The sequence below is a fragment of the Capra hircus genome, chromosome 12 (assembly GCF_001704415.2).
Source record: "Capra hircus breed San Clemente chromosome 12, ASM170441v1, whole genome shotgun sequence".
Classification (NCBI taxonomy): Eukaryota; Metazoa; Chordata; class Mammalia; order Artiodactyla; family Bovidae; genus Capra; species Capra hircus.
The window spans coordinates 14148166-14169789 of record NC_030819.1 but is presented as its reverse complement, the minus strand read 5'-3'; the positions used below and the strand labels follow the sequence as shown (position 1 = coordinate 14169789).

Below are 21624 nucleotides of genomic sequence, written 5' to 3'. Positions count from 1 at the left end.
GCCTGTATGGTCTAATTTTAAACATAAATATCATGGTAAGTCCTCCTCAGACAACCACTTTGTCTTATTGTATTTCTTTTTCTTGGGGATGGTTTTGGACACCATCTCCTGTACAGTGTTACGAACCTCCCTCTACAGTTCTTCAGGCACTCTGTCTACCAGATCTAGTCCCTTGAATGTTCATCACCTCCACTGTATAATCATAAGGGATTTGATTTAAATCATATTCGAATGGCCTAGTGGTTTTCCCTACTTTCTTCAATTTGAGCCTGAATTTTGCAGTAAGAAGCTGATGACCTGAACCACAATCAGCTCCAGGTCTGGTTTTTGCTGCCTGTGTAGAACTTTTCCATCTTCAGCTGCAAGAGAATCTAACAAGCAGAAGAGATTAAGAAGAGGTGGCAAGAATACACAGAAGAAATGTATAAAAAAGGTCTTAATGACCCAGATAAGCACAATGGTGTGATCACTCACCTAGAGCCAGACATACTGCAATGTCAAGCCAAGTGGGTCTTAGGAAGCATTACTAATGCATGCACGCTTAGTCATGTCCTACTCTTTGCAACTCCATGGACTGTAGCCCACCAGGCTCCTCTGTAAATGGAATTTCCCAGGCAAAAATATTAGAGTGTGTTGCCATTTCCTCCTTCAAAGGGTCTTCTCAACTCAGGGATCAAACCCTAGTCTCCTGCATTGCAGGCAAATTCTTTCCCACCTAACCCACTGCAAACTAATCAATGATCCCACTGTGCTCGGCTAATGTGCATCTCAATCATGTGTATCTTCCCTTTCAAGTACAGCACTCACACTGGTCTCTGGCCTGTTCGGGATCCCAGCCATCATGAGTGCGTGGGTGTCACTGCTATAGCAGATTGCTGCACATGTCTATCTTTCTTGAATTTCCTGTATTTATTGCAGACCTAGTTACAAATAGTTCATGGACCAGCACTAATGCACAAACTACATTGTGTCACTGTCCTATTTAATCTTTGCAACAATCCTCCAAGATTGTGCTGTTCTTATCTCAACTTTCAGACAAAGAAACTGAAGCACAGTGGGCTTTTCAAACTTAAGAGCTCATGATTAACAGGTAGCAGTACTTGTATCCAAACCCAACCCACAGTGCTGTTATTGTTCAGTCTATCAGCCATGTCCAGTTCTTTGTGACCTCATAGACGGCAGCATGTTATGCTTCCCTGTCCTTCAATATCTCCTAGAGTTTGCTCAAACTCGTTCATTGAGTTGGTGATGCCATCCAACCATCTGGTCCTCTGTCATCCACTTCTCCTGACTTCAATCTTTCCCAGCATCAGAGTCTTTTCCAATGAACCGGCTCTTCGCATCAGGTGGCCAAAGTATTGGAGCTTCAGCTTCAGCATCAGTCCTTCCAGTGAATATTCAGGGTTGATTTCCTTTAGGATGGACTGGTTTGATTCCCTTGCAATACAAGGGACTCTCAAGAGTCTTCTTCAACTCCACAGTTCAAAAGCATCAATTCTTCAGCACTCAGTCTTTTTTATTGTCCAGCTCTCACACCCATACATGACTACTGTAAAACACATAGCTTTGACTATATAGATTTTTGTTGGCAATGTCTCCAATTCTTAATATGCTGTCCAGGAGCCAGTATTTGTCCCTGGAAGGCTGATTCTAGAGCTTGTCCTCCTCCCTCTGTGCTTATGTTAACTACATATGAAGGAAGAACAGTTTGGTTTAGGCCATCAGATGACGACTGTCTCAAATACACCTTCCTGGTCTCCAACCTACTTTCATCCACACATATCCTGCTCTCCTCCAGTAGAGACTAACAATCAGTGTAGTCAAAGACTCCACTCTGTGTCTTTGGATGCTGTTGGTCCATCTACCATCCCAACCAAAGAAATGATTCAAGGGCAGGAACTGTATTCATTTTCCTGGTGAAGAAGCTAAAATTCAGAGGTTGAGACACTTACCCAAGCATGTACCTAAGGTTATATGGCTATAGGGTGACCAGAGCCCATTTTGCCAAGGATGGTGCTAGCTTATTGACCTGATATCTTGGCTGGTTACTGCTTTCCTTTCACTCTCAGGTGTCCCACTTTGGACAATACATTCTTTGGACACCCACACTGCTAGCAAGCGACAGAGAAACAACTAACATGCAGATCTGTATGACTGACTCCAAAACCAGGGCTTTCTGTTATCCCAGGCTACCTCTTAAAATTTAAAAATCATAAAGTTTAGAAGGAAGGATTGTTCTTAGTTAATAGTCATTCAGCAAACATTTATTGATCACGCCCAGTGTGACAGACACTGTGCTGCAACATGTAGTTAAAAAGTGAAAAGGTTTCAAGTCTTTATTTAGAAGCTCATGGTTTATGGAGAAAATGGACCACCTAAGAACTCATAGTCAGGACAGACTACATAATTTAAAGGGCCCAGTACAAAATGGAAAGAATAGGGTCCCTTGTTTAAAAGTTAAGTATCATAAGATAGCAGTAACAGGCCACCAAATCAAGTATAGTTCTTTTAAACAAAAGACATATGGTAAGGTATAACAAAAATACAAACTACCTAGGATGAGGACTGATCTTCAGGTGACTTCCTAGAAGAGGTGACACCTGGACTTACACTAGACAATGAGGCTATCTCTCCTATATGGGTCTCCTGCTCTTTTTTAGACCACAGGGTATTGAAGAGAATCACTCAGTCATCATTTTGACTTAAACATCAATCACTAAGTGTTTCCCACCACAGTAGATTCTAATCACCTACCTCTGGAGCTGTGATACATGGCATGGGGAGACATGGAGACATGCTGTCCAGACTCCCCTTCAAGGATTCATTGTTCAACTGCTCTGGAAGCGCTGCCAGTGGGCAACCTTAAACTACTAGCCCCTCTGGGGGCAGACCGCGTTCAATGACCTATCCAGGTGGAGGCATAAAGGCCTGGCCAGTGGACATGTCAGGACAACCCTGAAGGCCATCTTCACTCCAGACACCACATGGAGTCCGCTAAGGTCAGCTGGTCAGTGATTCAGCTTGATGTTTTCCTCTGCCCTAATCTGTCCTCCCTGATTCTACAAATGCTGAGTCTAAGGGCACCTCTAATACACATCCCAACACTAAAGTCTGTCTGAGTCTGCATCCCAGAGAACCAGTCTGCAGTACATTAACAACAACAACAAAATCCTAGTATTTGAGAAGTTTTATTTGAAAATTACTGGTTATATACATATAACATTTCAACCCCCCAAATAGAATAGAAAATGGTAGAAACAAGGACTTCATTGTGAATGTGGTTACCTTTGGTTTAAAATCCTTAATCTAAACCTCAATTTAATGTTCTCTGGTCAAAATGAAATTGTTATATATTAATAACAAAAGAAATCAATTATGTTGAACTATATTAAACTGCCTTTTTATAGGTTACAAAAAAAAAGATTGAATGTAAACAATTCACTTGGTTAAGTCTAATAGAAAAAAGTCATTGAAATTAGGTTTAGAGAGCATTATACTTATGAATAATTCATGGGTAAAAGATGTATTTAATTAAATTAGAAATTAGAAATACACAAAATTATGATTATTAGTTCTAAGTACCAAGACTTATAGATTACAGCTACAAGACTTAGACTGTATGTACTCATATAGGAAAAAAATTAAGTTAAAAATTAATGTTTCCAATTCAAAAATTTAGAGAAAAAAATCTCAAAGAAAAGCTGAAGGAAAGAAAACATAATATGATGAGTTAGAAAATAGAAAACCATAAAAGGTCAATCAAGCCAAAAAAATGGATACTATGAAAATTAATAAGAAAATGTCATGCAAGCTTATTCAAGAAAAAAAGAAAACCATTTAAAAGAAAATGAAAAAGCAAAAAAGAACACAATTATAGATGCTATAGAAATAAAACACATAATATAAGTAATATACCAATCAAGCTCAAGACTCACAGGGTATAGATTAATTCCTAGAGAAATAAAACCAAAAATGACTGCTGAAATAACAAACTGAATACTCCTAGAATAATTACCAAACACAAACTAGATGGTAATGGTTGCATAGCAGTATGAATGTGATTAATGTACCTGAATTATATGTTTTAAAAGGTTATAATGGCAAATTTTATGTTATATATATTTTACCACAGTAAAAAATATAAAAAAATAAAATATAATAAAATCTTCCATCCAGAAGATGATCAATGATCATATAAATGTCCATTACCAAATCACTTATAAGGCTCCTGATAGCACATTTCTCTATTTTCTATTCTGGAACATATAACCAATTATTGTTCTTCTGTATTTTAACTACATCTTTTAATTTGGTGGAGAGAACCTCTCTCCTCTCTTACTTAAACTAAACCATAATTATTCTTTTTCATATTAGTTTTATCTCTACTATTTTATTTAGAGGTCTTTGGATAGAATAACACAGCCTAATTCTGTTAAAGAAAATGATGAGACAAGATGGCAATTTTATAGTCTTCTAATAAACATAATTCCTGATACAGTTGGAAAGTAATGTATAATTTTGGAAAGAATAAAAATATCTGTGATAACTATGTATTATACCTTAGAAAGTGAGTTTTGGTTATAAAGTCTCTCACAGTACAAAACCTGGTAGACAGCTGAACTGGTAGCCTGAATATCTGATTTGGGTAAGAAAACAAATAGGTTAACATGTAAATAAAAGGCTAGAAATAATTGAGTGAAGTTGGAGCAAAAGGTCCAAACAAACATTTTTTTGTGTAACTATTTGTTACTGTTTTTTTTTTTTTTAATAAGTACAATATAGCTTATGAAGTGCAAAAACTATTGGGAAAATGTCTTTGAAATAAACTTGACATCATGGTAGGATCATGGTGCTGACGTGAAAATTGTTGTGGTTAAGGGTCATCCACTGGAAGCATTCATAGCCACAAGTTCACTATGATATCTGGCAATTTTTTTTTTTGAAGTGTATCTGAAGGGGGAAAAGACAAATAAAAACAACATGTTTAAAAGTTTTAAAATCCTCCATCCTAAGGCAACGCACATCTATCTCCATGTCTTCATGTGAAGCACATACCACTAGTGGAGGCATAATTGAAAAAACCAGGCATTTATTTATTCTGTGGAGGAAGAAGCTCCATTAAAAACGTCAGTGGGGCTGAGCTTAATGTCAAACAACCTGTAGACTGACTAGAGTTCTGATTGTTCTGATTCACAGATATGCTTTGTTACTAGATTAATTAAAAAGCAAAATCATTTTACTGACTCAAAACCTGGAGATAAGTTATAAACAGGGTGATAAAGAGGCTGGGAAAGCTGCATAAAAGTTTGTCATTTTCACACAAAAATGAGCAATAATCGATTTGGATGTTAACATCAGAATGCAATCCTGTATTTTGTAAAAAAATCTGATTGATAAGCATTGAAATGCTGGCAAATATGTATGAAATATCCTGGCATTTAATTTCCATTGAAAACAGGTATGGGGCCTTCAGAATGTGATCTGTGGATAGTGGGTCCCAAGAATGAAAAGAGAATCAAAATCTTTAACAATGACTCTACCAAACAACTTCTCTAAAACGGAAGATGATACCAAATAACAGGGCAGGTCCTTGCCAGGCCTCTGAGTTCTTGAATTCTACCAAATTACTAGCTGAACTGGAAGAGATATGGGTTTTCTGACAAATGCATCACCAGAACATAAAGGAAATGAAATGTTGTCAAGTTTCTCTGCTCACAATCATCAGATTTTAGTAACTGTATCATATCTCAGTTTCTTGACAGATGTACTGAACAAAATGAAATGATGTCAAGGTTTGTGAGCTCTTTCTTATCTCAAAGTGTGTTTGGTTGTAAAAGCACTTCAATAGTCATTTTATTCCCCCAAACAAGAATGTGAAAAGCTTTGAGTCTTTAAAATGTCCTGTCTATCTGAGGCTGACTCACATACCAAGCTGGGTCGCTTGGACATAATGATTCTAGATTTATTTGATAAAATCTGGCTCCAAATACATTAGTAAGTCCTATCAACAAAGTTATCATGAGAGACAGTGGATATCATACATGAAACAGAATAGCACTAAGACATCCACCTTCATAATAAGTATACTTTCTTTTTCTCTTGTTGCTTGCATATTTGCTACTGCCCAAGCAACACTGTATATGAAATGTTAAATATTAAAATGTCATTTAAAGAGAAAAATCAGAAATTCTGCAAAATTTCTTTTACCTACTGGATGATCTGAGGCTATTTCCATTATAATGCAAGGGTTTAAAAATAAGGTCTTCTGGTGGCTCATTGCATATTATCTCCCTCCTCCTCCTTTTTTTTTTTTTTTTTTTTTTTTAAGCTAGCCGCATTTTGTGTTGTTATATATTCATGTACTCTCTTGGTGAAACTAAGACCAGCCAAAAGAACAAAAGGAAATACATTTCACTTTCTACTGTTTGAAAGTACTCCCTAAATCAGTTGATTCTTTTCCCCATAGCCCTTCTCAATGTAATTTTTTATAAAGAAAATGCTATTCTTAGCAACTTCTAACCAAAATGGCCCTTACTTGGCAGTCTGAAATACTTGAAACTGAATGCTGAGACCTAGCTTCCTGTTTGTAGAGCCATTGTTCTGACCTTTCTTTCTCTCATCTGTTGCCAAGGTGTAGACCACACTGGCTGACAACACAAGTGAGAGAAGACATTTTTTCCCCACAGGGCAAGTTATGAAGGGAGTTGAGACATCTGAATGGTTACTAGCAGAGTTCTTGTGGATGGGCTGAGCCTGGGATGGACCAGCCCAGTCTCACCTCTCTCTCCTGGGACCACTGCTGACCCTGGAAAAAATCACTTAAATTCTCTCTGCATCAGCTGCCTTATTTGTGAAATGAGACAATGAAACCTCACAGGAATTAACTGATGCTACAAACTGCAGGTTGAAAGCTCACTGAGCTAAGTGTTGGACATGATTATGTAATGCTGCCCAGAGATGTGGTCCCTTAGTAGCAGCACCACCCTGCTTGAAAGATGAAAACAAAACCTCTTGGAGTCCCGTTTGTGAATCTTCTGATTTTATCTTTAAAGAAGCCCAGGGTCGAAGATGCTGCTGCTGCTGCTAAGTCACTTCAGTTGTGTTCAACTCTGTGCAACCCCATAGATGGCAGCCCACCAGGCTCCAAAATCCCTGGGATATTCTAGGCAAGAACACTGGAGTGGGTTGCCATTTCCTTCTCCAATGCATGAAAGTGAAAAGGGAAAGTGAAGTCGCTCAGTCGTGTCCAACTCTTAGCAACCCCATAGACTGCAGCCCACTAGGCTCCTCTGTCCATGGGATTTTCGAGGCACATTTAATTCAGTGAATATGGTAACTCAGGAGGCAGAGAGGTTATTAATTAAAAGATTACTAACATTTTCTAACCTGGGACTCTGAGAAGTTACTTAGGTTCTTCTGCCTCACTTTCTCAGATCCCTTCCACCTGGGACCTATTAAAACCCAGTCATGAGGCTTTTGTTTCTGGAGGCTTCTGATTGAAAGGGCACAGAGTCCTTGTTATCAGACCCCTAGTGGAGATTGTGAGAAGTGAACCCTGGAGACAAACTTCAACCACAACTCCCTGCAGCAGGCTCACCTGTTCTGCTCTTTCAGTAAGAGCAGCGGCCTCGGCCTCACCCAGTTGTTGCACCATCTTATAAAACAGACTGTTTGTGTTTTGTAGCAAATCATACGGACGGCCATATTCTTTCATTCTCCCTGAATCCAAAACCTGTTAGTCAGCAGAAAGAAACTTATTAGTGTACAATGTTTTGCAGTAATATAGTTCAGACAATATTTTGCAAAGGGGCAGGAGAGGAAGAATTAGAATCAATTTTGGTGGTAGGCCTAGCTGGTGTTTAAATGGTTTGCTTACCCAGTTTTACTAAGCAGACCTAATCTAATCTTTTGTGTTATAATGTTACAGGAAAAGGACGAAAATGAAAGTTTTAGACTATGGTTACAGGCCCTCAGAAGTCTGTAGTATTTTATATTCTGCCCAGGGTATCTGGGGTTGTAATTATTAGTGCTTTTAGCTCAGACTCTGAGCTCTATTTATATAGACATTCAGAGTTGGGAAATTTCTTGATTTAAAAATATCAGACAATTTAGCTAAAAAGTAGGTTGATGTCATACAACCAGATGGCAGTGACTTGATAGCAAATTAATTGTCAAGTTGGTCTGACAGAACCTGAGCAACATTAGGGGTAAAAGTAAATGCTCCTGGAATTTCTTTAGAGTCCTCGATTATGTTAGCTGCCAAGAGAGCCAGAATCCCTAGAGAGATTAAGATGCTTCTTGAAGTTGGCTGTGGTTGTAGTTTATTCTTCTGAAAGTGAAAAGTTGGCAAAAAAAAAAAAGAACTGCTATCTAAGAAGCTTTAGCAGAATTTCTTTACACAGAAGAAATCTCTAGAAATCCAGTTTTCTCTTTGGATAAGGCTAAAGACACAGTTAAGAAATTGAGTTTCAAATTTAGTGATCACGGCCTGCAGAGCACACAGGTGCAGCCCAATCTGAGCTCCGGAGGATCTGAATCATTTTCAAAAATTGTCTTTCTTTGTTTCTGTTCTTTTCTTCAGTTGCCTGCCTTTCACTTATATTATTGCTCATTAATCTGTCCACTAATTGGAGGAAAAGGAAGAGACTCATAACTCTGCTTTTCTACTAATTAGTGGCTTTGGTTCACAGTTTCAGAGGGAAGAAAGAATTTGAAACAATTGGCCCAAATGATGTACCTACGAAAACAGTTCTGATATTAAGTGCTACTCCATTAAGATCATCTTTAGAGTAAATGCACCTTAAGAGAAAAACGTGAAACTGTAAGCAAGACACAGGTTGTTTTCTACATCTAGGTATTTAAATTAGTTCTGTCTCAGGGCAGTTAGAAATGTTTATTAAGTGTCATAAAGGACATTTTCTTGTTATTTATTTGTTTACTACTGTGAATCACTGCTAACAGTGACTTTCTCAAAGGAATCCAAGAATAATTGAATCTGCCACATCCACATAATATTTTAAATGTCCTATAATTTACTGCATCAGTTTAGATGTCCTGAATATGCAATTTACTTAAGCATAGCATGACCATCCAGGAGTTGGTGGTGGACAGGGAAGCCTGGAGTGCTGCAGTTCATGGGGTCGCAAAGAGTCAGACACGACTAAGTGACTGAACTATACTAGTATGACCAAACATAACTACTCCTCCAGACGATGAAGAAGAAGAAATGCAATTTTAAAACATAGGTCTCTCTCATGCTGAAGACTAAGTAGCAATAAATAAGTAAATTGAATTATTTCATACAGTGAACAAATTTACCTTCAGCAAAAGTAACAACTTTAAAAAATCTCGTATTGAGAGTTGGTGGAAAAGAGTTTTCTGACCATAAAGATTTTATATATATCTTAATGGAAGCATTACTCATATATTATCTCTGTCCAACTTTTTATTTATTTAAATTTGAATGAATACAAATTTTTCCATTTCTCTCATATTGTCTAAATCACATGAATGCCACTGAGATGAGTAGTTCTCATCATCTCAACTAGTTATTTAAAAAATCAAAGCCAGAAAAAAGTTAATACTCTCAAAAAGCAATAGGACTAACAACATAATGGCAGAAAGATCATTTGGTCAAAATAGTTTGAGCTTTATAAACCTTAGTAACTTAAAGGCCTGCATTATATTTTCAAGGGGAGTTTTCAACATTGGAGGGGAGTGGCAAAATTGTTATAATCTATTATAGGGCTTGAAAATTTGTTAGAACTTAAATTTTAACTTCTAAAAGATAACACTTTAGAATGTAAAACACAATATACCTCATTGATACTCTTTTGATATGCAGTGAAACAAATATAGTACTTTAAAGTGAACTGCATTATGGATACACCCCAAATGGACAGACTCAAAAGTAACAAACACCATGGTGACTATAAGGTCAAGGAAAGCACCCCATTATTAAAATAGCAGTCTTTGGATTTGAAAAGCAAGATAAAATTAGCTGTGAACTGAGGATTTATCATGTAACATGCTTTATAACTGTTACTGTTAGTTCTCAAGATAGAGTAGACAAACAATGTACAAAATTTCCATGAATCCACTCTTCCATTTATTATTCCTTCCTTATTTCCTTTCATCCTCCTCATCCATCCATCCTGTAAGTACTGAGTATCTATCACTAGAGCACTGCTCTAGAAATGGGAGACTCAAAGGTGAACAAGGCAGTCTATTAGGAAGTTCACAGCCAAAAATGAAGACTGAGTAACTCAGCCAAGGCGACAGAATCAGTCGATGGCATAGCTGGGATTTGAATGCAGGTCTGAACTTTCATTCCTTCTTTCCCATGTAAACTACCAGTGAAAGATATCATTAGATAACTTATTATCAGAAGTAAAAGAAGGGGCATGAAAATTTTAACGTTCAATTTTCTAAGATAGCCTTCTAAATAAATACTGTATAGTATTCTAAGATATCCATATATTATAAGGTATCCCTACTTCAGGGAATCTTCCAACCCAGGGATTGGACCCAGGTCTCCTGCATTGTAGGCAGATTCTTTACCATCTGAGCCACCAGGGAAGCCCTATATTATTATATACCTTATAAATAAATATAGTTTTTTTAAGAAAATATGCCTACAATCGTAAACATTTCCTCTGTCTACTTTCCAGTGCAATTTTATTATATTCAGGCTCAAATTATTTATTGAGTGCCTTGTATATACTCACAGAAAGAGAAAACCAATTTTATTTAACTTTTAAGATTATTAAAGAGCAAGTTACATAGTATTTTGGATGTAATGTAAGTAAATTTTCATTAATCTCTGAATTTATTCAGTAAACATTTTATATTTAACTGCATTGATGGCATTACACACGGTGCTGTGGAAGAGACAAACACAAGTAAGTCACAGCCCCTGCCTTCAGGAAGCCTGTACTGAGAGGAGAGCAAGAAGCAAATCTTCAAGTGTCTATAATGCAAGATAAAAAGCACCACAAGGAGGAATCTTGTAGTAAATGTGATTACTTCTGGCCAGAGGCTGTGAGAATGAGCTTCAAGAAAGACAGAGGTCAGTGAACTGGGCCTTGAAGAATGTGTAGATATGAACATGCAGAAAGGAGGGTAAGTGACTGAACAGAGCTCATTCCAGACAGGGAACAACAAGGACCTACAGAAATGGAGGTGAGCCTGGCAGATCCTCAAGGGCAGGGTTATATGGCTTCCCTTGCTCACTGTTGCAGCTCAGGGCCCTGGCATTGTACATGGGAGGCAATAGGCATATAATATATGCTGGTTAAAAGTTAAATATAAAAGAAACTAAATTCAGGGCATGACTGGGTAAGCGCCCAGTGCTGTGGTTTGTCAAGACTACAGGGTGAGCTCAAGGAGGGAATGAGTCCAGCTATCACAGGAAACAGTTAAGGCAGGGGATACAGGGATTACAGGATGAGGGATGTGGACCTGGATGACCACATGCCTCAGGTTGATGGCTGAGGACAACAGGGAGAGAGGGGAAAAGAAGGAGGGTCAAACCAGGGCTGGAGATGGAGGCTTCAAACTCATTTATGGAAAATACCAGAAAATAGAAAGGAGAAAAGGGACAGTCAGAGAGGAAGGGGAGTTAAAGCAATAGAGTGCAGTGTGGTCAAGTCTCATCTCAGGGGATACAAGAGCTGCACTGAAATACAGACTTTACAAAAGGCCAGGAATAGAATTTTACCAACTCAGCCTATACATTTACTTGTTTGATCAAAGATTCTAGATATTTCAGAACAAGTAAACATAAAGCAATTTCAAATTATCTTTATGTACAGAAAGATATATAACTTTGAATTTTAGCATCCTTTATACCTATAAAAAGTGAAAGTCATTCAGTCACGTCTGACTCTTTGCAACCCCGAGGACTATAGTCCACAGAGTTCTCCAGGCCAGAATACTGGAGTGGATAGCCGTTCCCTTTTCCAGGGGATCTTCCCAACCCAAAGATCGAACCCAGGTCTCCTGCATTGCAGGCAGATTCTTTACCAGCTAAGTCACCAGGGAAGCCCACCTGTAAGAAAATTTCCTGTAATCTCCCCCTGTGTTCCCAACTCTTCTTGTAACACAAGTTAAACTATAAACTAAAGCACACACTCACATTGTTGTTATAGCAATCCCTCAACCCCAAGATCTCTCTGGAAATGCCAACCTCAAATTCCTTGTCACTCTCCAGTAGGTTAAAACACACACACACACACACACACACACACACACACACACACACACACACATTCTATTGGATGAGTCAGCCAGTTATATAAACTCGGTGGAGATGCGTTTACCATATCTGTGGATCTGCAGATATTCCAGGTCCTAGACATAAAAATTAAATAAACCCACTGCAAAATAATTTAATCCATTTTCATTGGCAGAATGCCATCAGTGATAATGGGGTGGCTGAAGGGTGATGTGGTGAGGAGGACAGGGTGGAGGAAAATCCTGATAAGAAAGAGATGTCAGGCACAGTTTTCAATATGGCAACAGGCAATAAAGGGAAGTCCCACTTAGGGATAGGTAGAATGGAGACAAGAAGATCTGCGCCTCAGATCTCTGATTTTGGCTGCCAGATGACACAGGGAGAGTTATCCAATCTTGGAAGCTGGGCCCCTCATTGGTAAAATGTGTGACTGTGGTCTTCGCAGTGACTGCAGAGTGTGGCAAGTATTAATTTAAAATCCTCTCTTAGGTCTTGAAATAATAAATCATTCTTCTCTACCAGGAAATGATGAAGACTGGGTCACAGTCACCTCCACAGCCACTCTCTCAAAGTTGTTGTGTTTGCACATTAGCAAAAGTATTTTTTCTCCCTGACTGGGATTTCTACCTCCACGTTAGGTATTGTTCCCTCTGAAAACCTGAGTGAAATCTCTTGGCCTGTTTTTGAAGGAGCTTTTCTCTTCTGAAATGTTCTAACTTGGCTCAGCTGGTAAAAAATCTGCCTGCAATGCAGGAGAACCCAGTTCAATTCCCAGGTCGGGAAGATCCTCTGGAGCAGTGATAGGCTATCCACTCCAGTATTCCTGCCTGGAGAACCATCATGGACAGAGGAGCCTGATGGGCTACAGTCTACAGCGTGCAAAGAGTTGGACACGACTGAATGACTAAGCACAGCACACAGGCTTATGAAAGCAAAGTTCCTTGCAGGTGAAAAAATAGAGTTCAAGTAAACCTCTGGGTAGGTAATAACTGTTTTGTGCATTTCCAGGTGGGTATGCTACAACAGCTTCTGGCTTTGATTCCTCTGGAAAAAACTATACTAAGAAGAGGTTTCACTTGAGCAGGAAAGTAGAGATTACAAAACCATAAGATTGCCTATGAACAGAAGAGTGGGATCTGAGTTTCCTGGCCCTGCTTTTGGTTCTTTGACCACAGGCAAGGATACTGATAGAGCAATTGCAGATTGTCACGTGCTTCCTTTGCTCACACTTCTAGAGACTCTGCAATGTTACAAAGACTGTAGTGAGCAGGGACTGGAGGGAAGACCTATGCTACTGGCTGAAGAGAAAACAGGTCACAAGCCACCAGCTAACCCTAAAGAGCACAGGAAGAAGCCCTTAATGTAGACACAGTAGCAAGTCTTAGAAGAAAGAGGACTTCTAATTTGTCTTGTTCCACTGTTTTGTGGCAGTGGAGCCAGTAAAATTAAATTAGCTATCATTGTGACTTTAATTATTAAACACATCCTATTTAATAAAATTGAAAGAACATCCTTGTAAAATAGAATTCTACACCTGACACATTAATGGTGCTTAATGAATCAAAATTGGGTAAATCCCTCTAGAGAGCCAGCACATAAACAAAGTCACAGTTGTTTCCCAATAAATCTTTTGCTTGATTTGGTAGTGCTAGTGGTAAAAAAAAAAAAAAAAATCTGCCTGCCAATGCAGGAGAAGCAACAGACGTGGGTTTGATCCCTAGGTAGGGAAGATCCTCTGGAGGAGAAAATGGCAATCTATTCCAGTATTCTTGTCTGGAAAACTCTGTGGGCAGAGGATCCTAGAGGGCTACAGTCCTCCTCCCCGTATCACCTTTCAGAGTCAGACACGACTGAGCACAGCACAGCAACAACACACAAAATTACATCCATCTATCTTTGCACAGAAGTATTCACCAGTGCAACAAAATGTTATTATGTTATTATTACTCTTTAAGCACTTGTAGTTACATGATTCTATGAGGATAACACTGTTGGTTATGCCCTTCATCAGCATTTGTCACTTCACAGCCCCTTCCCAATTCTGACCATTCATCCTCTGAAGCATTAGACTTTGTAGCAGATTGACTTTTCTTTCTGTCCTTAAAGCTTTGAGAACAATTTTTTGGTATCGAAAGATGTATAGGCATCCCTCAGAGGCTTGGGGAATTCAGTTTCAGCACACCACAAGGATGTCACTATCACAATAAACTGAGTCGTGCAAACTCTCTGGCTTCCCAAGGCATACAACAATTATGTTTACACTATACTATAGCCTGTCAAGTGTGCAATAGCATTATTTTTGGAAAAACGAAGTACAGACCTTAACAATAATTAATTGCCAAAAATGCTAATCATCATTTTAGCCTTCATCAAGTCACAATAGTAACAACAAAGATCACTGATCACATCACCAATATTGATAGCTGATTGTGAAAAAGTTTGAAATACTGTGAGAATTTTCAAACTAGCAAATGCTATTGTAAAAATGGCCCTGAAAGACCTTCAACACTGGGTTGCAATCAACCTTTAGTTTGTTTAAAATAAAGAAAGCAGTATATGCAAAACACAGTAAAACAGGGTATAACTGTATTTCTAAAGTAAACAAGAAAAATGCCTTAAAAAAATCAAAGGTTTGACACAGAACATTACTTCCAAGTGATAATCAGAAAATCTAGAATAACATATAAGGTTTACACCTGGGGAAGATGGATCACAGAGGATAAATCCCCAACTCAAGCTGGGAGATGCATGCCTGTTGGGCCCCTTATGTCTAATCCTGCTGTTTCTACCAGAGGAGTCAGCAACTACAACCAGCTCAGACCAAGATGTAAACAAGTGACCTAGTTTATATCTCCTGGTGGGACTTCCCCATGACCTCACTGATGACCTCAAACAGGGAGCCCTAAACTGAAGCCTCCCAACAGGAGTGGGAAGGGCAGCCCCACAGTGAAGGGCAAGGTCCACCATGGAAAACAAGGTTGGTCGTCGAAAAATCGACAGGCTCCAAAGAAAACCCTTACCTCTTCCTTCTCCATCAGTCTTCCCTGTTCACCCAGATGCTCAGTCTCCAGACCTAGAAACCAGCATTGACTCCTCTCTCTTCCCTCAGAAAAGTGAAAGTGAAAGTCATTCAGTCATGTCTGACTCTTTGTGACCTCATGGACTGTATGATCCATGGAATTCTCCAGTACAGAATACTGGAGTGGGTAGCCTTGCCCTTTTCCAGGGGATCTTCCCAACCCAGGGACTGAACCCAGGTCTCCCATATTGCAGGTGGATTCTTTACCAGCTGAGCCACAAGGGAATCCCTCTTCCCTCAGGTCCCATGTTCAATCCATCACACAGTCCACTTGGTTCCATTTCCTTATCTATCCCAAATACAACCATTTTACCATTTCCACTGCTTTTTGTTGTTCAGTTGCTAGGTTGTGTCTGACTCTGTTACCCTATGAACTGTAGACATCAGGCTTCCCTGTCCTTCACCATCTCCCAGAGTTTGCTCAGGTTCATGTCCATTGAGTCAGTGATGCTCTCTAACCATCTCATTCTCTGCTGCCCTCTTCTCCATTTGCCTTCAATATTTCCCAGCATCAGGGTCTTTTTCAATGAGTTGGCTCTTTGCATCAGTAGCCAAAGTATTAGAGATTCACCTTCAGCATCAGTCCTTCCAATGAATATTCAGGGTTGATTTCCTTTAGGACTAACCATTTTGATCTCCTTGCTGTCCAAGGGAATCTCAAGAGTCTTCTCCAGCACCACAATTTGAAGCCATCAGTTCTTCAGTGCTCAGCCTTCTTTATGATTCAGCTCACATCTATACATGACTACTGGAAAAACCATAGCTTTGACTACACAGATCTTTGTTATCACCTTAGTCTAAGGCATCAACAGTCTAGAAAGAAGGCACAGTTGCAAGAAAGAGTGAACACTGCATTTGGAGAACTGAAAGACCATCAGTGTGGTTTTAGCTGTAAAGGAAGGAGGGAGAGCAGAGTGGGAGAAAACTAAAATGGTTGGGAGGGGCTGGGTTGTAAATTGCTTTGTAAAGCAACTTTAAGGTTTTATTCAAAGACACTGACCAAGAGGGAAAAATTTCAGGCTACAGAAATTTACCAGGAGATACTGGTGGTAATGCATTAAACAAATGACATATTTTGATGATAGCAACAGAGCTGATTGGTTAAGGGGATAGATACAAACTTTTACATCTGTGGATCAAATGCTGAGTGATAAGACTTAGGCATGGCTGACACATCTGCCAACTTCTGTCCTTTTTCACTGTTTCCTTAACCAATTATACACTCCAAGGTGACAGCATTTCAAAGAATTGGATAATAAAAGGAAGCTGCTACCATCAATGTAGTAATACCCAAAACCAAACATTATCTCTGGCATACACTTAGTCCTATTTGAACAGACCCCGAATGAGTTGGAGATAAAGCCATCTGTGTTCTGCTGCCTCTAAAGCCTGACAAAGGACTCAAAAAAGGTAAACTTCACAACATCACTCATTTTTTGTGAAAGAAGGATGCTTCTGGGACAATCTGTGAAATAAAATGCTGAGAGGTGAGGGCAAGAAAACAACAGCTAAAAAGTAGAAATAAAGGTTACTTTTCCAGTAAGCATTCAAGAACACAAAAGGGAGTAAGGATGTTCAATGCTGAACATTTCTGGAATTTGAGTTTCTGTCCTGCAATCTTGAAATGTCACCCCATCCCTCATGAAAATAAGTTTGTTTCCTATTGAAATGCTCTAGTCCAGCTGACCAGACACATTGCTTGGAGCCTAGAGCATCTCTTTGGTTAGGGATGTCCCATTCTTGTTGTCTGTCTCCCCAGAGCTCACTCCAGTGAACGTCCAGCTTAGAGGAGTGAGGCTACAGGCACTGTCTCAGTGCTGACAGTCTGGTATCTACTCAGTGTCCCCACTGATGATTACATCTGACAACACATGAAAAGTAGGGTAGTAGATGATATTCCAGAAATTGCCTAAATCAAAAGAGGCAGTGGATATAAGGACATTTAGGTAATTCTGACTGTTTATTTTGGATTATTACCTACTTAGTATGGACTATAAAAATCCCTGTTTAACTCTATCTTTTGCTTTTTATGCATTTTGCAGATCTCTATATATTTGCTTCATCACTAATCAGCATCGCTGGATATGGTGATAATAGCATTTGTAAGATTGTCAGGAGCCACGTTAGGCATTACTGACAAAATGGAGGCACGGCCCCCAACCCCCTCTCCTTGTCCCGCAGGCATGGACCTGGGTTGAAGGAGTTAGCTCTTGTGATTCTGACTTGTTCTTTCTTTTCTTCAGTTGAGTTGGCTGGAAAGAATGTTAGGGTGTTTATTGTTCTTGAGAGAAGCATGAGAAAGCAAAAAGCCTTCTGCAGTTGTGCCCAGAAAATAATCTAAAAAGAAACCATTGACATTTGTTCAAGGATCTTTACAAAGAACGTTCCAGGATAGGCACATAGGCCACAACTTGAGGCCATGGGAAGGATTGTTATCTGAGACCTGTTTGTGAGGAAAGTATTTATGGAAAAAGAAGTTTGCTGAGTTTAGGGTTTAGGACTAATTAAGAATAGCTAGAAGCCTTTTTGGAGAAGGCAATGGCACCCCACTCCATTACTCTTGCCTGGAAAATCCCATGGATGGAGGAGCCTGGTAGGCTGCAGTCCATGGGGTCGAGAAGAGTCAGGCACGACTGAGCGACTTCACTTTCGCTCTTCACTTTCATGCATTGGAGAAGGAAATGGCACCCCACTCCAGTACTCTTGCCTGGAGAATTCCAGGGACAGGGGAGCCTAGTGGATTGACGTCTATGGGGTAGCACAGAGTCAGACACGACTGAAGCGACTTAGCAGCAGCAGCAGCAGTAGAAGCCTTTTTAGGAGATAGTGATCTTAAGATACTAGGAGCAAACAGGATTTAGAAAGACAAGAAATAAACTGAGGAATTCGGCATGAGTTACAATGTAATCACAAGTTAAGTATAGTACACATAAGAGAAAGTAAATAATAGATAGTAAAGCTGATTTTGAGAGAATCGCTGAAGCAGGAACTCTGTTTGAAGGGCAACAATGATTTCTGGAGACAATAAATTTGGGTGGGGGGAACTGAAAATGTCACACTTCTGACCTAATGCTTTTGTAAAAGTATAAAAGAAAACCCGAAGCTTGAAATAAACATGTAGTCCCATACTTTGAGTCAGAGGCTATATCATTTTTCTGCCGACACCACCAACCCTTTCAGGCTGATTCCCTGGCTGCCAGAGCTGGACTCTGGCATAAGATGAGTGAAATCAGCTCATTGTCACAGGCTGAAGATTATCTTGAAAATACCTTGCATTCCTTTGGGATTATTTGCAGCCAAAGGTTTTTACTTTAATGGATGACTTCCTTAGCATTGCATAAAGCCACACCCTAAGTTTTATTGAAACTCAGCAGGTATTAGAGGGAAAGGACAAAAGGACAGAGAAAAAAATATAGAAAAGAAAAGGATGGACAAAGAAAGGGAATTAAGCTAAGGAGGAAATATTAAATTACTAAGAAGAAAGAGCCAATTAAGCCAGGAAGAAAGATACTAGACTAAAATCAGAGACTGAAGCTTAGAGCCTGCTCTCTGTGCAGAGTCCAGATTTACTGTGTGAGATATTTGCTAATTGCTTATCTACAGTGTCTCAGCCCCTCATCTACTTTTCTTTCTGCACTTTCATTTGTGATGCTGAGACTAATCTCTGCAAATCACATTTCAGAGGTTCTTTGGCCAGCTTCCCTTTGTTAGGTTCTGCCAGTAGAGAGTACTAGAAGGAGATTCAAAGTGAGAAGCAGAGCAAAGGGTCCATGTGATATCTGCTACTCCTGCAGCATCACCCTAGCAATGGGACCTGACTCCAACTCCCAGCTTTTATCAGCTCAGGAATAACTAGCCTCATCATGCTCCCTCACAAATATAACCAGCAACTGGGCAGTGACCTCCTCCTGGAGGTCTGAGCACTAGCTCTTTAAAGCCTTGCTTCTAAGTTCTTAGTATTGGAAATCCTAGGACGTGGTAGCTATGTCCTAAAATTACTACCCTGATGTTTCCTTTCACTTTCCTAGCCCTCTGATTCCTATGTAGCAAGTTCCCTATATTAAATCCCTTCTGCTGAAATACCTTGTTTTTCTCACTAGTTTTTTTTTTTTTTTGTATCGGCCCCTACAGCAACAAATATGAAATCCTATAACCTCAGCCAACAACCTCGTGGCAGTCTAATTTTTGATTAAGGGAATCCAAAAATGCTGAAACAACCATGACATAAAGAAAATGACTATGTCCTACCACTCTGAAATATGGAGATGTATCTTGGATTTGCAATATTTTCATGGTTGGCCATCTTAAAGTATAATGACAATTCAAATAAACTTTCAATATGACAATATGAAATTACTGAATATATTATTTAGTAGCACATTCTTAAAGCATAAATAAGTACCTGAGTTATTATCAGGAATGAGAGGAAAAATTAAGAGAAAATTAACTTATTGGAGATTCCTATCAAGTTTTACAATGATAGATACTTTGAAAAATTGAACATAAATGGAAATAAACTGAAATTCCACAGATGAGGGTCTTACCATTATCCATTCACTGTCAATAATGGTACTCAACCTGTGTGCAATGGTCAGTACAGTGCACTGGGCAAATTTCTCACGGATTTTTTTTATTAACTCATCAGTTCTAGAAACAAAGAAGATGAATTTAGTTCAGTAAATAAGAGTAGACTTAAGGCTTAAAAATATCACATGATATTTTTGCAATGCTTTTTATTAAAATCAATACATTAAGATATAATCACATTCTTCAAAAACAAAGTATAAAACGTCTCCTTAGAAATTTACTATTTTTCACCAAAAAATGGGAAATTAATTGAAGCTATCAGGAATTATCCAGTTCCTGATCTAGCTCTCTTAGGATGCCTCATAATAACATTGACATGATGTTTTGGTTTCTTCCTTTGTTTTCTGGAATTAATGTTATTAAGAGTCTGTGGGGGCAAAGAGAGTACTTAGAAACTTCTCTCAGAATCACTAAGTGTTTCATTTTTATCATATTTAAAATCCAGATTCCAAGTTTTATCGATCTCAGTTCTATACCTTGGATCCATGTGTGATGTTGCTTTGTCAATAATCAATATCCGATTTTTCCTGAGAATAGCCCTGGCAAGGCACACCAGTTGTTGCTGTCCAACGCTAAAGTTCGATCCATATTCTGCTAATTTAGTATCCATTTTACCAGGAAGATCTCTGATGGCTTCTTTCAGTTGTACCTGTGGATACAGAAAGAATGACGTTTTCCTAAGCTAACTACTACTGAAGTAGACAAGCTTTTTAGACATTAGACCTTTGAAGTCTTCAGGACTTATATGTCTTACATATACAGTCAAGTGATGGGGAGAGCTCCTTCAAATTAGTGTTCACTGAGAAAGATGGTGTAAGCAGCTTTTGACAGGAAAGAGTTCTCTGTGGGTGGTTCCTCTGTCTTATCACTAACCTTGAACCAGGAACCCCCATGCTAGCATATTTTTCAAACTTTTTGATCACAGGATACTTTCCCTAACTTGTTGGTTCTTTCCATAGATCAAAGAGGTAGGACAAGTAATTAACAAGTAAAGAACAAGTAATTAACAGATGACCAGATCTCTTTCCTAGCTTCCCATTCAGTAATCTCACTAAGAAATTGTGTGAACAAGATAACATCTTTAAAAAGATCCCAAGAAGTTCACAAGCCTGCACACAAACCTGTAAACAGTGGAGAATGGAATGACTTTGACTCTCATCTCAATGATTAACTGGCATTACTTTTCTTTTTAAAAATAGATTTAAGCTGAAAAGAATCTTCAGAAGTGGCTTTAGGGGGCCAATGAGTCAACCATCTCCCCAGATTGCCAGGATTCCAATTAAAACCAACTTTCCTTTCTACCAACAATAGTCACTCTTTCAAGTATTGATTTTTGAGTGGTGAGCAGCTGGACCTGATTAGGTAAAAATGGTAGAGTCAACTCAGGACAGAAAAATCCAAGTGTCCCTCATTCCTGCCACCTGAAATCCACCAGAAACTCCACTAAGGAATTAGTTAAGGAAGTCTCTCAAAATAATAAAGCTATTTCTCCCAGTGTGGTCTAAACAAAAGAGTTGAAAAGGATCTTCGTGGTTGAGTCACACTTCCCAAAGTACATTCTGCATAGGAGTTGTTACAATAAAGGGGGAAATTTTCTTTTTAATTATTGTAAAAAGTGTGGTTCTCTAAAGATACAATTTATCAGCATTTTTTTTCCCTTTTGGAAGATCTAAAGGTCTTTAAAAAACAAATACAAACAAGGCAAAGTGCATCTCATACATTA

At 38.9% G+C, this 21624-nt stretch overlaps 1 protein-coding gene across 1 annotated transcript in view; it reads right to left on the bottom strand.

The window, feature by feature from the left end:
- LOC108637253 (multidrug resistance-associated protein 4-like) overlaps positions 309-21624 on the bottom strand; it is an 82439-nt gene continuing 61123 nt past the window's right edge. The window contains 4 exon segments of the mRNA XM_018056296.1: positions 309-359; positions 7598-7732; positions 19859-19961; positions 20378-20550. Coding sequence (XP_017911785.1) covers positions 309-359; positions 7598-7732; positions 19859-19961; positions 20378-20550 — 462 coding nt within the window.